At 44.3% G+C, this 15,735-nt stretch overlaps 5 protein-coding genes across 5 annotated transcripts; 2 read left to right on the top strand and 3 right to left on the bottom strand.

The window, feature by feature from the left end:
• Positions 1 to 407: 407 nt before the first annotated feature.
• On the top strand, positions 408 to 812 carry LOC128715146 (GSK3-beta interaction protein). The gene has a single exon (XM_053810026.1). The coding sequence runs from the start codon at positions 408 to 410 to the stop codon at positions 810 to 812; it is 405 nt and encodes a 134-aa protein (XP_053666001.1).
• A 77-nt stretch (positions 813 to 889) lies between these two features.
• LOC128711577 (ATP-dependent RNA helicase Ddx1) lies at positions 890 to 3,142 on the bottom strand. Its single transcript, XM_053806459.1, has 2 exons — positions 3,127 to 3,142; positions 890 to 3,060 (listed from the first exon to the last, which is right to left on the bottom strand). The coding sequence occupies exons 1-2, from the start codon at positions 3,140 to 3,142 to the stop codon at positions 890 to 892; spliced, it is 2,187 nt and encodes a 728-aa protein (XP_053662434.1).
• Positions 3,143 to 3,399: 257 nt separating this feature from the next.
• Positions 3,400 to 4,923, top strand: LOC128713078 (zinc finger protein ZFP2-like). Its single transcript, XM_053807942.1, has one exon. It carries the CDS (start codon positions 3,400 to 3,402, stop codon positions 4,921 to 4,923), a length of 1,524 nt encoding a protein of 507 aa, XP_053663917.1.
• Positions 4,924 to 5,194: 271 nt separating this feature from the next.
• Positions 5,195 to 6,291, bottom strand: LOC128714317 (alpha-tocopherol transfer protein-like). Its single transcript, XM_053809193.1, has 3 exons — positions 5,990 to 6,291; positions 5,551 to 5,926; positions 5,195 to 5,461 (listed from the first exon to the last, which is right to left on the bottom strand). The coding sequence occupies exons 1-3, from the start codon at positions 6,289 to 6,291 to the stop codon at positions 5,195 to 5,197; spliced, it is 945 nt and encodes a 314-aa protein (XP_053665168.1).
• A 562-nt stretch (positions 6,292 to 6,853) lies between these two features.
• Positions 6,854 to 7,930, bottom strand: LOC128716413 (alpha-tocopherol transfer protein-like). The gene is made up of 3 exons (XM_053811333.1): positions 7,629 to 7,930; positions 7,312 to 7,551; positions 6,854 to 7,238 (listed from the first exon to the last, which is right to left on the bottom strand). Exons 1-3 carry the CDS (start codon positions 7,928 to 7,930, stop codon positions 6,854 to 6,856), a joined length of 927 nt encoding a protein of 308 aa, XP_053667308.1.
• Between the last annotated feature and the right edge of the window lie 7,805 nt (positions 7,931 to 15,735).

Here is a 15,735-nt window from a genome sequence, read left to right as displayed (position 1 = left end):
ATATTCGCGAACATTAGCTGAAATCGACGTTGAAGCTCTTCTTCTTCTGTAGGCGTATGGATTATTATATCCTCCTATGATGGATAGGCTGTACCGATGTGTGGTTGTGGTTGTGTGCTCTGGCGTGTCATCTGTTTGACAACTGTCATCGCAAATGCCAACAATGCAGCTAGTTTTTCGTGTGCAGTTCAATACTTGGCTGCGTGGTTTTTCGCTCTCTTTCCCGTTTGTAGCAGCAGCTCGCACTCACTGCTTTATTTCGGCTGTGGTAAATGGACTGTGGTAATTTTTAGCAAAACAAACAATCGATGTTTGGAATGTGAAAAAGGTATGGCAAATTGATCATTTACTTCTCATCGTTTGAAATACAGAACAGAGCTAAAAGAGCACATTTTCCTTCCAGCAAAATGGACAACTCGGTAACTAAATATTACAAATACTGCGATGATAATATTATCGACTGGACACAGGAAGCCGAAGCAGTGATAAAGGACATTACACAGCACGTTGAAGATATCTCGCTTTCCAACAAACTACCACCAGCACGCACCGAATCGTACATTAACATTACGACGTTGGATGGCAATCAGATGTGTGTGAAGCTGAATGCCGAAGGGTTACAAATTGTGGGTAATGTCCATGATGATAAAACTCAGGAAAGCTCTTCAAATACCCGCTACGAAACACCCTACGCTCTACTTTCGGATGTTTGTCCCGCATATGTTCATTCCTTCGGGAATTCGCTAGTAAATGCTCTAAGTAAACTTGAGCAACAGCTTGACCAAGAACACAACATGTCGGATGTTGAATAAATTGTAATTTATGGTATATTTCTTATGCATAGCTCGCTAACATACAAGAATGATCGTTACAATTTATCCAGCGCAACTTAAACGGCCAATCGCTTAAGATACAACGTTTGAGCTTCTCGCTCCAAACGAGCTAACTCACGTACGACCGGGCCCAGCTGCTCCACGTGGTCCTTGTAACCGGATCCAGTGTTCTTACGCTTTTCTCCATACACCACCTTACCGTCGAACTCGTTCAGCGGAACCTTCATATCCTTTTCAATCTGAGGAATAGTCACCGTCAGATGGTCCTCGATTTCGGCCAGATACATTTTCTCATCGTACCACATGCAACAACCCTTCACGTCAGTTAGCGCAGTGTTCCAACAGTTTTTGCCACGCGACGAGCACCAATTCCCGTGGTACCAAACCTTTTCCGGCACTGAAGCAACGAGCGAAAAAGCCAATCCCATACGATCAGCGCGACCAACGCGGCCGATACGGTGCACATAGTTAGATTTTTCATCTGGCAACGTCACGTTTATAATAAACGGCAGCCCGGTGATATCCAGACCTCGGGCGGCCACATCCGTGCAGATTAGGAATTTTACCTCCTTATTCTTAAACTTTTCCAAATTAGATTTTCGTTCTTTTGGATTTCGGTCACCATGTAAGCATACGCAAGAGTACTTCTGGCCACCCATTTGTCGCAGATAGCGTTCCATGTTATCGCAGTCCAGTTTTGTACGGCAGAAAATGATGGCGCGATCCATGTTATGCTCATCGATCGCTTTCAGTGTGTACTCTCCCTTCAGCATTTTCACCGCTTCGGAAAGTGTTTCCGCGGTATTCGATCCCGGGCGCACATTGTCCCGCGCATGCACACTATCGGTTTGGATGTGCGTACGCATCGACTGCCAGGTGGTGTCTTTCTGGGGATCGACCATGCACACCACATGATGTACGGTATCCGGAACAGCGTCTTCACCCTTCAGATCGACCCAGGTCGGGAAATGCATCAGTCTTTCTGCCATCTTTTTCACCTCGAACGAGTGCAGCGTGGCACTGCATACGACCATCTGTAGCCGACGCCCGTCGGACGTTATCTTCGGGATCTGTTTGTGCAAGCGATCGATCATTTCGGTGTAACCTTGCTTTAGCAACCCATCCGCTTCATCTAGGACGAAAAATCTACATCCATTCAACAGGACGTAGCCACCACCAATAAGATCCTCCAGTCTGCCGGGTGTTGCCACAATGATGTCCACGCCACGCTGCAGCACTTCCATCTGTTCGCGCACATTTACACCACCAATAAGCAACAGTTCGCGTACTTCCGGATCTTTCAGATGCTTCTTAAACTTACGAATCTGGTTAAACGTTTGCTCGGCCAACTCGCGCGAAGGTTCGATGACGATCGCTTGCGGCGCGTTCGGTTTCGGTTTGGCGGCCTCACCTTCGGCACTGCCCGATGGGCCAGTGTTGGGATTTTCCGACATATTATCTTTCACAACGCTACAAACTGGTGTGTATCCGGCTGGCAAAGGGTATTTGAAATCAGTTTGCCCAAAGTTGAATGCTATTTCCGCGTTCTTCAGCACAACGGCCGGGAAGTACGAGTTACTTTTCGCGTCCGACTCGTTCAGCGTGAATGCTGTACCAAGAAATACGCCGTTTTTCGAGAAACCTATTTCTCTACCGTCCAGATCGAGCATACATCCTATAACATCCTGCTTGCCGAACGCTTCCCCGTACACGTCGAACTGCTTGCAGTTTGATTTTCTACCCGTTCCGCCAAATCCATACCCGAAACGATCGGTGCCCAGATCGAGGCTGGCCAGCTCCGTCGACCACCCGACACGGCACAGACCTTCATCCGTGACGGTCGCTTCGTAATAGTATTTGCCTCTGCCGTGCACACCGGTGGTACAACGCGATCCGTGCCATTCCTTCATCTCACGCGACTGACAGCGCAAACCATCCGGTGTGATGGCCATTGCCTGGCCCCGGTCGGTGTATGAAAACGTCCACGGTTGACCTTTGTGGGAAGTGGCTCTTCCTGTTTTACCCTCCTTAATGTCACGCAACGTTTCCCACACGATTTGCAGAATTGGCAAACAAAAGGCGCCGGTTTTGCCGCTACCCGTTTCTGCAGCCATCAGTACGTCGCCTCCGCCAAGAATCAACGGTATTGCTTCGGCCTGCACATCGGTCGGCAGCATCCATTCCATTTCATCGATAGCTTGAGCTATCTCCGGCATTACACCAAACTCTGTGAAACAAAACGGGAGTTTTGAGGAAATTGAAACCAATGCACAAACATCCGAACAGTACCAACCTTCGAACGCCGTCATGCTGCTATACGAAGCACTTTATTTATACACAACTTATTCAATTTTCCAAACTGATTCACCCAAAAACACCCGATTGGAATTGTATTTTTTTCCTCGCATCAAAATCACCACAAAAGAGGTTGTTCAAATGTGCGCCATACCGTATTTGAGTAGAACATGTGAAGCTCAACTGTCAAAGCTGTCAGCTGTCGTTATTTCGACAGAACCATTTCTTTTGCACTCGAACAGACGCTCACAAGTTGCCGCCATTTAGCAAGATGGTAGAAATAACGCTAGAAAATCTAGAAATAAGGTTTGATTTTGTTTGTCGGTTCTGCCTTTCGGACGCTGATTGTTTCCCTGTGTTTCTTCCGGATGGAAATATCAACAATCAACTGCAAAAAGCCTTCGAAATCATTGCATCGAAAGTGGACGAGAACGATGGACTGCCCAACAACATCTGTGGTGGGTGCTTGCAGAGTATAGAAGATTTTGTCGAGTTCGAAGCAAATTGCAGCAAGTCATATGAAATTCTGATGAAAATTATTCATGACGCATCGAAAATTGTATCTGGCAACACAGCGTGTTTGGATTTTGGGTCGGAAAATCAGATCAAGAGTGAACACGACGATGAAATTGTGCTAGAAGACATTGAATCATCGCAGTACATCTATAATGATGGTGGAGAAATTCCGGGATCGCTAGCCCCAGAAGATGATTCTGCTGTTGCTCTGGAGGTTGATTACGAGGAGCTGCTCGATAAAGATGGCGATAAGTATGAAAATTCAACTACTCCTACAGGTGAAAGCACTGCCATACAGGTGGAAAATGTTGCTGATAAATCAGAAAATGAAGAATCCCACACCGACTTTATGGATTTGCCAGATGGATTACCATCGAATGATATGTACATTAAAGCCTGCAACGCCCCAGTGATGGATTATTGGTACCGTAAAAATCGAAAGATACCGATTGTCCAGTGCATGTTCTGTGATAAAACATACCGTGGTCGTAATACGCTGCGAAAGCATCTGAAGATACATTTCCATATCAAGAATTATTCCTGCCCGTCTTGCGAACGGACCTTCTCCGATCGAACTTCACTGCGCATTCACGAGTCGCGCCATTCGAACACAAAATCATTCAAATGTGATCATTGCGACCGGTGCTACTACAGCAAAGCGGAACTGAAACAACATTGTATCGTAAAGCACGGAACCCGGAAGCATATATGTGAGGTTTGTAACAAACCATTTCCCTCCCGGACAATTCTGCAAGACCACGCACAAGTTCATGCATCGGAACGGCCATTTGTTTGCAGCACGTGTGGTAAAAGTTTTAAACGGAGCCGTAACCTTGTTCGACATTACCAGAACCACGAGAAGAGCAAAAACAACACGGCGGAGAAAGAACCGACAGATGCTGGAAACATAGTTACCACCTGCCAGTACTGTAACGATGAATTTGGAAAACCATCCGCACTGCTAGAACATCTCATACAGAAACACCCGGATGAGTATGAACAGAGTCGGGAAGAGTCACGTAGTTGTTCGATTTGTGGGACCACATTTAACGATATGGAAAAATTCCTACTGCATCAGGATAAACATGTCTTATTGATAGTCACTGCGGGAGGCTACCAATGCGGGAAATGCGGCAAACAGTTGCGGTATCGATCGTTGGCAGAAAAGCATCTTCAATCGCACAGTACGGAACGTAGCTTTCAGTGTGATATAGCTGATTGTTTGAAAAGGTACAAGCTTAAGGTACATTTAACACGCCACAAGCGGTTAGCACACTGAAAATAGGCCGAACACGGTTGGTACGAATGATAGCAATCTAAATGTACTCGGTGGATTAGCACATGGAAACCCGTACCGTTGGGAAGAAAAGCTGGACTACACACTCGACCAGACAGGCTTATGTGTCCACAGCGTTCGGAAAGGAGGTAAGTTGAATTACAACACACACTTACTTTGCTATTAATTGTAGATTGTTTACCATTGTAAGAATTTAATCTTTCTCGCTTCGTAATCTGTCCGTTCTCATGTCCACGCTACGATACTTTCGGTGCTAGTCGAAATCAAGCTTCCGAAAGCTGCCTTCAACTCCGAAAGCATTTTTAGTATTACCACTTTTACCACCTGACCCTGGTGACGAACAAGGCTGTGCGTTCATTAGTGCCATATCGAGCAGGTAGCTGCGGTTATCTAGGAGTTTGATTTCGCATTGTTTAGCTATGCTGTCAATCGATTCCAGGTCTCCGCCATACTCCTTGGGAAGCACACTGGGTGAGAAATGCTCATGCAAAGACTTTAGATCGCGCCCATGTGTGTAAATCTACAGTAAAGTGGATTGGGACGTAAGCAATATTAGTATCTATTAGGTGAAATCAGTGTTTCCAATCGTTTTCAAATCCCATGACTTACTCTCTTATGTTGATTCTTTTCCGACAACAAACCGTTGAAGATGTTCAATGCGGTTTGTGCCCCGGGGGGAGGATTAAGTATGTGAATCCCTTGCATTCGCAGCGGCGAAGCGTCCTGATTCAGTATAGCCACCTTCTTCAGAAGCTCCACCTCGAAGTGCATTAAATGGCTGGCAGTTACTCCCTTGAGATCGATTATGAGCACCATTCCGCAGATCACCATTTGATCGTCCTCGCGCATCAAAATATCGTTGATCATTGTGCCGACCTTCATAATGTCAGCAAACGTGCAAATGCTCACCGGAAAGCACCCTACACGTATAAGAAATATCTTGGGATCCGTCGGCTTCACCGTTTTTGGCAGCGGTATTCCCACGCTGAAACCGTGATAATATGTAAGCAGGAGGCACTGAACTCTTCCAACAAAATCGACCACTTACCCCATGCGTATGATTTTGAGCACATCGGCATCATGTGGGTCACGGTTTTGGATAACCTCCGGAAGGTCGGACCGAATTTGATAAAATAGCAAAAGCTTCTTTTTCACCTTTTCCAAACTAAATTTGCAACCACGCAGGAATGCTATTAAAAACTGATCGTCAATAAGGGCCGTCTGGAGGTCCAGTTCGGCAAGCCACGATCTGATCACTTTCAAATGGCTTTCCACCTGGGTCGCATCCTCGTTGAGTTGGTGCTTCGCAACCTCTGCTAGTAGTGGAGAAATCGGACGTATGTGTGCCATCTCTTGAGCAGGATATCTAGACGTCTGGAGTACTACGCAATCTCAGTAACAGTGCCGTAGGTCAGTCAGACTCGAAGTAGCAACTGCCGTAACTCTCCTCCAATGATGAGCCGTTAACCCAAGAATGTCCTAATCTATTGATAAACCATGGCTACCGCGCCAGATAGTAGTTATCAGTGACATTATCCGATTGAACCTGCAAAATTGATCAATCTAAATAGACCATTGTGTGTTTTTTATACGATGATAGGCATTAGTAGGCATTAATTCTTGTAGTATTGCATATAGCCTCAACAACCGGAGATGAATGCACCCAATTTTTTTCGATTCGATTGAACGTACCGTAGCTATATGAATGGTAATCTAGTAGCCCCATTATGTATGTTCTTACAGCTTTGTTTTTATTCGTCAATTCGTTGCACAGTTTAAGTGGTATTCAGTTTATCGCACACCAACCATTGCATTCATAGTCATTCCCAAGTGTATATGAATACATTCGGCCCCCCCTAGCTGGCTATACTCTATCCTAACCCATTAGTGATTTCCACACTTTCCGCATAGTCTAATCAAACTCTAGCGTACGGAACGATCCATCCACACCGAACAGTGTGCTGGCATTTTTCGGTTTGCCTGGCCGCTTTCGCTCATCGTTCCGGTATTTGGCATCTTCCGCGAAAAATGTACGATTGGCAACCAAAGTTTTGCGCCAATCCTCAATGATATCATTTAACCGCCCACCGCTACCGCCGTACTCCTCTGGCAAATATTTCTTGGGCACCACCTTGTGAAGGGCTTCGAACGACTCGTGCACCTGTATGCGCTCTTGAATCTTTTTGCTTAAAAATCCATGAAACAGTTTGAAGAGAGCGTCAAACCCGGAGGACGGGTTGATGAAGTGTATGCCTTTGGTGCGTATCGGGAAGGCTTCAATGACGGAAGTCATTTTCCTATAGCAAAAAAAAAGATATCATTTTAAGTTATCAGCATCAATCGATTGTTGTTTGATCGTCCATTGCTTACTTGATGAACGTGGGACTGAACTGTGATAGTGTGGCGAACGTGAGACCCCTTAAATCGACCAACACCATGTGACCGGCGATGATGGAGGAGTCGTCATCTACCAGCAACAGATCGGTGATCATATAGCACACCTTCATGACGTCCACGATCGAATACTTGCTGGCATCGTACGCACCCATGCGCACCAGCATGAACCGTGGCCCGTCACTCTCGAGTGTATGGGGAAGGGGAAGATTGACACTGTTAAGAAAAAAGGAAAACAAAAGTCTTATCATCAACTGCTATCGAACTGTCCGCTTGGTCGGTTAGATTGCTACCCGAAGGACATGTAGTTCTGCAGCGACTCATTGGCGGGATCACGATTGTCGAAAAACTCCGGTATGGCTGTCTTCACCGTGTAGTAGTTGTCCAGCTTTTCTTTCGTCTTTTCCAAGCTGTACTTGCATCCACGCAGGAAATTCACCAAAAACTGATCGTCCGTGCGTGAGTTAAGGTGCGGTTGCTTAAGCAACCATGCTTTCAGCGTCACCAAGTCGACCGGGATGCGGTTGGGAACTTCGTTCAGCTCGTCGCGTGCTTTTGCTGCCAGTTCCGGCACCAGCGGTCTTAAATTAGTCATCGTTGTACAGCACGGTACCGGTGTCCTTGTTGCGCCAAAGAACTGTTGGGGTAAAATATGTATACTTAATTTATTCTTAGCGAAAAAGCTGTTGTAAATCGGCCGACCGCTGGTAAGACTAATCCGCTATCACCAGCAATGATGGCCAAGTCGATGATAGTTTATCGGTTGGCGGTGGGTAATTTTTGCCATGTCCATGTGGTGCTTGGCAGGTGCATGCGATAAGAGCCGGTGACGCGATAAATAGCACCAAACCAAGATATCACTTATCATTTATCAGGCACCTTTGCTTCATTTTCTAGGGCAGCATTGAAGCGCGTACGCTGATCCGTATTACCGCTCGGATGTACATGCGGCTGTTTTACACAAGTTTCGCCTCACATTGTCGCTGTTTGCTTAACAAGACATATGTCACCACCTTTTGGAAGATGAACTATTACTTCATCTCATTGTAACGAAATACTTACACTTGCTGAAGGTATAATTACACTTAATTGATGTAACTCAAACCGATCAGCTATATATGTTCTACGGTTCAATTTTTCTCCCGATGATAACACGTTCAGCTACTGCTGTGGTTTGTGCGGAACTGATTAGGTACGGTACGCGTGTGTTTCAGCCCAAGCAGCCAACCCCAAATCGCCCGCTTGGATGCACTCACCCATCGATGGCAAGCGGGTTGGGTGCCGAAGCTATCTATCGTCTTGTGTCACACGGCGGCCGTGACGCTGCACACAAACCCTTTCTCACAACTGTGCGGTGAGTTTGTGTCTCGCGTAAAAAAACGGGCTGTTTTGTTGAAGTTTGAACACCACGCAGACCAACAGCTGGCATCAAGAAGCATCAACGGGTGCGAAGAGGAAAAACAAAACCGCGGCCCAATCGCGGGAACCCTCGGTAGCAGACCATACAACGCTCGATAAGCAAACATGTCGTCATATACACGTACGCTAAACAGTTTGTTCCAAATGAGTGATTTTTCCCATGTTCTGATCTGAATGGTCATTCTTATGTTTTTAGCTGTGTATTACATTTTGGGTTATTTGAAGCTAATGTGTACAGCACTGTTCGCTGTTGATAGTGTTTTTAGAAACATATCACTACTAATACTAATGGGCCTCCTCTATCTTCCTGGGTTTCTATCAGAATCCCTACATTTCCGATTGGACTCTATCTACACGAGAATTTGGTTTGATTGTATTGTTAAGTTTTTTTTTAAATTGATATTGACCTTCTCATTGCTCTCATTTGGAGGTAGCTGTCGTATGGTACTGAAGTAGATCTTTGCAATATAGCACCACAATCATTTAATTGTTAGTTCTTGATCCTAGGGTTAACAAATGGGGCATTTGTTACTCTTAAAACACTCATTAAGTATTTATTTGCTAACAGTTTTTATATTGTCTATTAAATCTTTACACAGATCATTTGAAGGTATCATTAGACGTCACTAAACTTTAACGATCTTTCAGCATTGAAACATTTATTTAGACAACTTTTTTTAGCAACACAACATTGGGAAGATTTAACAAATTAATTCATTTGCTTTTCTTACCTTAATTCATCCGTAGTTGGATAGTCCCACACCGGCGCAGCTGTTGGGACTACAAACGATTGGACTACAACGATTGTTGATCAAGTGATCAAACTTCCCGCGCCCGAACAAATGGTTGGTAATTATTTTAGAGTAGAGGACTTTGAAAACGGGAAATCCATTCATGATGAAACTTTCAATATCCGGCAGATTCTGGAGAAAGCAACGGAGCAACAGTTCCACTTCCATCTTATCATCAAGGATTTTAAAGCCACGTATGGTAGTCAAGGTAAAACATTTACTTTGCACTAGTTTAAAACCACGATTGAGCTTATTATGCTCGTAAAAATGGCAAACATCAATTTCTCAAAGTCCTTTGCCCATTACGAAGATGGACTATGCACGATATTTAGACACACTTCGCATCCTTTTCGCTACAGAGCATCATCCGGGATTTAGTGATATGGGGACAACCTTCAACCTTCACGGAACGAATTCATACCCTGAAATTGGATAATGATTGGGGCACGTGCTCTACCAGGAAGGTACTCATCAGCGACCCGCTCGACAGAAGGCGTAGAAGAGAGCATCGATCTCGTTCTCTGGATGCGGAGAATATGTAATACTCCCAGGAGCGGAGAACAAGCTATGTAAGCGCGTTTCCTGGAATCAGACTCTGGTCAACACGACATAATGTGAAATAAGCAGAAGGAAATTATGTAAGAATGTTAATAACCAATTTTTCAAACCCCTTTGCTATTACCATGAGATGGTATGCCTAGATCCTGAGATAGATAGGAAGATATACTCGCTTACCTGCTCTTTATTATAGCACTAAAGAGATCATCCGGGACTTGGGAAATCGGGGACAACATTCTATAAGGAAATCCAGATTTTGGTGCGGAATGACCCTTCGGTCACGACATACTAATCTAATCTACCTGTCTAATCGACTCTCAAACATTGCTTTTTGCAATAGTTTTTTTACTCTTGATTGGGTAGCAGTCCTGCTACTCGCACCTATACGAGGATGATAGGGCGATTCCTGTACCTATTCGGCACTGTGGCGCTGACCTGGGGTCACTGCTAGGGCATTTTTGCACCTATATTATATAGGGGTGGTCCGGCGATTCCTGTAGGTTCAGGGATGGGTGCACGACAGGAAATACGTTGCATATCTAACACATAGCGCAAGGCAATCTCCTTTGGAGAGAGACGACGAGATCTTAATTGTCGGCAAAAAGGTGTAACCGTAGGTGGCACGCTTAACGTTGAGAAGAGTTCTTCCTTCAGTTGTTCCAGGGAGGGAGCACGTAACGGGCAACGATGGTCGCGCATCCTTTGAGTAGCCGACGAACGTGAATTAACTTGTCGAAATCTTCGATTCGATTTAAGGAAAAGACATGGTTTATTCCATCCAGCCATTGGATGATACAACTTTCGTCGTCCCTCGTGAAGAGCTCGATAGTTTTATCGAGTTTCATGTCAGCGAGCGGTGGTAAGATGCGTTCCGGTTGACGCTCCAAAGCCTGTATTTGATGGTGCTACTCCAACAGGTCGTTGTCGCAGGAATCGCATTTCTATTACTATTGTTCGACCCTAGTCTTTTGCTGCAAGCGTTTATCTTGCTGCTGGATCCTTTTTGGTAATCCATTCTTTGGAAGTCTAGTCTAGTCTCTATTCAGTTTTTTTTCTTGTTTCTTTGTTTCTTGTGTTTTGTTCTGAGACAGCAGCGTCCCGAACAATTTTCGCGAACAAGCGACACCATCTTTTCGAAAATATCCACATTTTTAGAGTATATCTTTTCTAGATATGTTTTTATCCTGGCTTTAAAGTTATCTCTATCGTTCCGCATTTGTTCACGAGGGATTTTGAAATATGCGTTCGTTTTAATCGTTTCCTTTGTGGCATCTATGTATAGCTTACCTAAACGCGTGTTGTCTTTTTATCGTGACAATAGACGGTTTTTGCGTGTCGATCAACATGGTCGCTGATCGATTACCATCCTTAATTCCCACAAATGATGATTGGCTTTCCCAGTAGAGCGTTTTCGTACTTATTCATGTACGACTTGAAGTCCACGTTGGAAATATTAGAAGACTGCTCCATTATTTTAACCACCTTAATGTTGTAACCATAAATAGTGGACTATTGTATTCCACTTTGTTAATAGCAAACACATGCTTATTGTCGTGGGCATCCACGAATGATCGTGCATCGCACGTTTGCTTCATTTCTACTACTCCCATCACTGCTACATTTAGTAGTTGAACTTTTTCCAGTTTCGCTGGATCTAATTCAAGCTTTTCCACAAGCTTCCCCCTTATTCGGCTTTTGGGTTAAATGTGTGCTTCGACGCCATATCGATTTGTTGTAATGATGTCAATATTCCTAAAAGTGCTAGATTACCTTCACTGGTGTCGAGTCGATGAGTTTGGTAATTTTCTGTAGCTGGTTGTATTGTTGTTGACTCTTGCATGTCGAATATTTCGGCAGATAAATGAAGAAAATGCGTGAAAATTGTACAAATTGCAGTACTTACTTTTGTCAACAAAACGTTGTCAAAAGTTTCCATTTTTGGCTACTCGCCTGCCCCTCCTCTACGAATGATCGTCCATCGCACGTTTGCTTCATTTCTACTACTCCCATCATTGCTACATTTAGTAGTTGAATTTTTTCCAGTTTCGCTGGATCTAATTCAAGCTTTTCCACGAGCTTCCCCCTTATTCGGCTTTTGGGTTAAATGTGTGCTTCGACGCCATATCGATTTGTTGTAATGATGTCAATATTCCTAAAAGTGCTAGATTACCTTCACTGGTGTCGAGTCGATGAGTTTGGTAATTTTCTGTAGCTGGTTGTATTGTTGTTGACTCTTGCATGTCGAATATTTCGGCAGATAAATGAAGAAAATGCGTGAAAATTGTACAAATTGCAGTACTTACTTTTGTCAACAAAACGTTGTCAAAAGTTTCCATTTTTGGCTACTCGCCTGCCCCTCCTCTACGAATGATCGTCCATCGCACGCTTGCTTCATTTCTACTACTCCCATCACTGCTAGTATTTAGTAGTTGAACTTTTTTTCAGTTTCGCTGGATCTAATTCAAGCTTTTCCACGAGCTTCCCCCTTATTCGGCTTTTGGGGTAAATGTGATTAATCTACCCTAAAGCTGTAAACTGTAGCTGGTAATGGCTTCGACGCCATCTCGATTTGTTGTCATGATGTCAATATTCCTAAAAGTGCTAGATTACCGTCACTGGTGTCAAGTCGATGAGTTTGGTAATTTTCTGTAGCTGGTTGTATTGTTGTTGACTCTTGCATGTCGAATATATCGGCAGATAAATGAAGAAAATGCGTGAAAATGATACATATTGCAGTACTTACTTCTGTCAACAAAACGTTGTCAAAAGTTTCCATTTTTGGCTACTCGCCTGCCCCTCGTCTACGAATGATCGTGCATCGCACGCTTGCTTCATTTCTACTACTCCCATCATTGCTACATTTAGTAGTTGAATTTTTTCCAGTTTCGCTGGATCTAATTCAAGCTTTTCCACGAGCTTCCCCCTTATTCGGCTTTTGGGTTAAATGTGTGCTTCGACGCCATATCGATTTGTTGTAATGATGTCAATATTCCTAAAAGTGCTAGATTACCTTCACTGGTGTCGAGTCGATGAGTTTGGTAATTTTCTGTAGCTGGTTGTATTGTTGTTGACTCTTGCATGTCGAATATTTCGGCAGATAAATGAAGAAAATGCGTGAAAATTGTACAAATTGCAGTACTTACTTTTGTCAACAAAACGTTGTCAAAAGTTTCCATTTTTGGCTACTCGCCTGCCCCTCCTCTACGAATGATCGTCCATCGCACGCTTGCTTCATTTCTACTACTCCCATCACTGCTAGTATTTAGTAGTTGAACTTTTTTTCAGTTTCGCTGGATCTAATTCAAGCTTTTCCACGAGCTTCCCCCTTATTCGGCTTTTGGGGTAAATGTGAATAATCTACCCTAAAGCTGTAAACTGTAGCTGGTAATGGCTTCGACGCCATATCGATTTGTTGTCATGATGTCAATATTCCCAAAAGTGCTAGATTACCTTCACTGGTGTTTAAGTCGATGAGTTTGGTAATTTTCTGTAGCTGGTTGTATTGTTGTTGACTCTTGCATGTCGAATATTTCGGCAGATAAATGAAGAAATTGCGTGAAAATTGTACAAATTGCAGTACTTGCTTCTGTCAACAAAACGTTGTCAAAATTTTCCATTTTTGGCTACTCACCTGCCCCTCCTCTACGAATGATCGTGCATCGCACGCTTGCTTCATTTCTACTACTCCCATCATTGCTAGCATTTAGTAGTTAAACTTTTTCCAGTTGCGCTGGATCTAATTCAAGCTTTTCCCCGAGCTTCTCCCTTGACCGCAGTTCATGCATAGCTTGCTGCGGTCCTCCTTGGTGCAGGCATAACTTAGATGCCCTGTACACCAACACTTGAAGCATCGTGCCATTCGCCGAGCCTGACGAATGTGGCAGACACTTCAGCCTACCTTAAGCTCTCCAGTCTTGGTGAGCTTTTCCGCTTCTGGAACACCCAATTTTAGAGAAGCCGTTTGGGTGCCAGCTTCCCGACCCTTGCGGAGTCGGATCATGCTTTCATCAATGGAGATCTCTGCCTGCTCCTTCAGAGCCTCGGCGATCTCCCCAACTGTCGCGATCTCATCCAGATCGCGTAGCTTCAACATCTTCTTCGGAGCTAGAGGCCGAATAGTGGCCTTCTCATTCAGCGCCTCCGCTAGAACAGGCGCAACTGAATGTGCGGATTCGCCCCGCTTAAGCTCAATCAGCATATTGCCGTTTTAGGCGCGGCGGATCTTCGCCATCTGTTGCCCGACTTGCTTCAAACTCTCGTTTGTGCGGAGGAGGATCTCCGCATAGGAGGCCGAAGCTTCAAAGCCTTTCGCAGCTTGACCGCATCCACCTTCTTTTGTGCTTGTGCGGCTGATTTCGAATGGCCTTTAGGGGGCTTTGGCACGCGCCCCTTTTTCGTCTGTACGACGAATTCGTCTTTCTGCTTTTGCGGCGTAGATGTCTACACCGCTTCGTCCTTAGCGGAGTTTGCCTTCTCCGCTCGCGCCTTTCGCGCTTCTTTCTCCCGGAGGAGATCCTCGAGTAGCTCCAGGACTTTGCGAAGTAGCTTAGGCCGGGCCTCCACTACTTCGTCCGTGCACTGTCCACTAAGACCCGGAACTTCCCAAGGACAACTGTTGGGCTGTCCTTTTTGGGCTTCTTGGCCTTGCGATCCAGACCCATGCTGGCTTTCGTTAAAGCCAGCATTTGCCGGATCAACACAAATAATTTGTGCTTCATTGCGCAAGTCTGCGTTATTCGCTTATGTCCCTCAAATAGTGCCGCTTGCACATGTCTCTTATGCGCATACGAGCATTTGTCTCGATCGCGCTGTGGGTCTGTTTATTTTCAGATTTTTATGATTTACGCTTATCTCTGGGTTCGTGCATCGGGCCTTTCTCAAATATTTTCTTTCGGCCATCGAAGTCGCCTCCAGTTGATAAGTTACAATTTGACACAAACCTAGCCGTTGTGCAATGAGCAGGCGTAGATCGGTATGTTTGCAGAAATATATCTAAAGCTAGCTCTGTTGATGAGATGCCAAATGATATATTTGTAAGAGCTATTTTAAAAGTATCGACAAATCGCTCAGCCTGGTCGTTTGACTGAGGATGAAAAGGCGGAATAGTTTATCTGTAATCGCAGCTGTACCTTCGGCTTTCAAACCTAGAAAACCTCAAAAAGGCAATACGCACAATAATCGTGGTTATGCAGAAATTTATTTTAAGTATAGTTGTGTGATATTAGCTGCGGAGAGCGTTACCGCTGGTATAATGACAAAAGATCAGCACCGAGAACTTGCAGTTTAGAACGGAAGCGGAAGTGGTTTGGCCCTTTCTTTCTCTCTCTGTGTGTTTCTTGATACGCCTGTTAGGATATTCAGATCATTATAGCTCAACAAAAAGTTATAGCTAGTTAAGTTAAGTTAATTTTAGTTTTTTTTTTAAATAAAATGTCATAATTGCATACACTTACTTAAGGTTTCATAGACGTTTTATTGAAAACATATTAATTACAATCTTGTTCCGAGAAAAACGATAAAAACAAAATACTTATGCTATCTTTTTTTTCCGCACATCAAATAGAGTTCTTTTTTTATTACTTTTGCATACCCAAATCCTTAATATAAAGAAAATAGCGCATTTGTTTCGGGA

This window comes from Anopheles marshallii, chromosome 3 (assembly GCF_943734725.1).
Source record: "Anopheles marshallii chromosome 3, idAnoMarsDA_429_01, whole genome shotgun sequence".
Lineage (NCBI taxonomy): Eukaryota > Metazoa > Arthropoda > Insecta > Diptera > Culicidae > Anopheles > Anopheles marshallii.
The sequence above is the reverse complement of the archived record's forward strand: the minus strand, read 5'-3'. Positions and strand labels throughout refer to the sequence as shown.

What these genes read in the sequence shown, in the direction of transcription:
- LOC128715146 (XM_053810026.1), top strand. Translation starts at nt 408, where the DNA reads ATGGACAACTCGGTAACTAAATATTACAAATACTGCGATGATAATATT.
- LOC128713078 (XM_053807942.1), top strand. Translation starts at nt 3,400, where the DNA reads ATGGTAGAAATAACGCTAGAAAATCTAGAAATAAGGTTTGATTTTGTT.
- LOC128714317 (XM_053809193.1), bottom strand. Translation starts at nt 6,291, where the DNA reads ATGGCACACATACGTCCGATTTCTCCACTACTAGCAGAGGTTGCGAAG. An exon ending in CTCAAAATCATACGCATGGG is followed by an intron (nt 5,927 to 5,989) that starts GTAAGTGGTCGA and finishes TCACGGTTTCAG; the next exon opens with CGTGGGAATACCGCTGCCAA. An exon ending in AAAAGAATCAACATAAGAGA is followed by an intron (nt 5,462 to 5,550) that starts GTAAGTCATGGG and finishes ACTTTACTGTAG; the next exon opens with ATTTACACACATGGGCGCGA.
- LOC128716413 (XM_053811333.1), bottom strand. Translation starts at nt 7,930, where the DNA reads ATGACTAATTTAAGACCGCTGGTGCCGGAACTGGCAGCAAAAGCACGC. An exon ending in CAGAACTACATGTCCTTCGG is followed by an intron (nt 7,552 to 7,628) that starts GTAGCAATCTAA and finishes TTTTCTTAACAG; the next exon opens with TGTCAATCTTCCCCTTCCCC. An exon ending in TTCAGTCCCACGTTCATCAA is followed by an intron (nt 7,239 to 7,311) that starts GTAAGCAATGGA and finishes TTTTTGCTATAG; the next exon opens with GAAAATGACTTCCGTCATTG.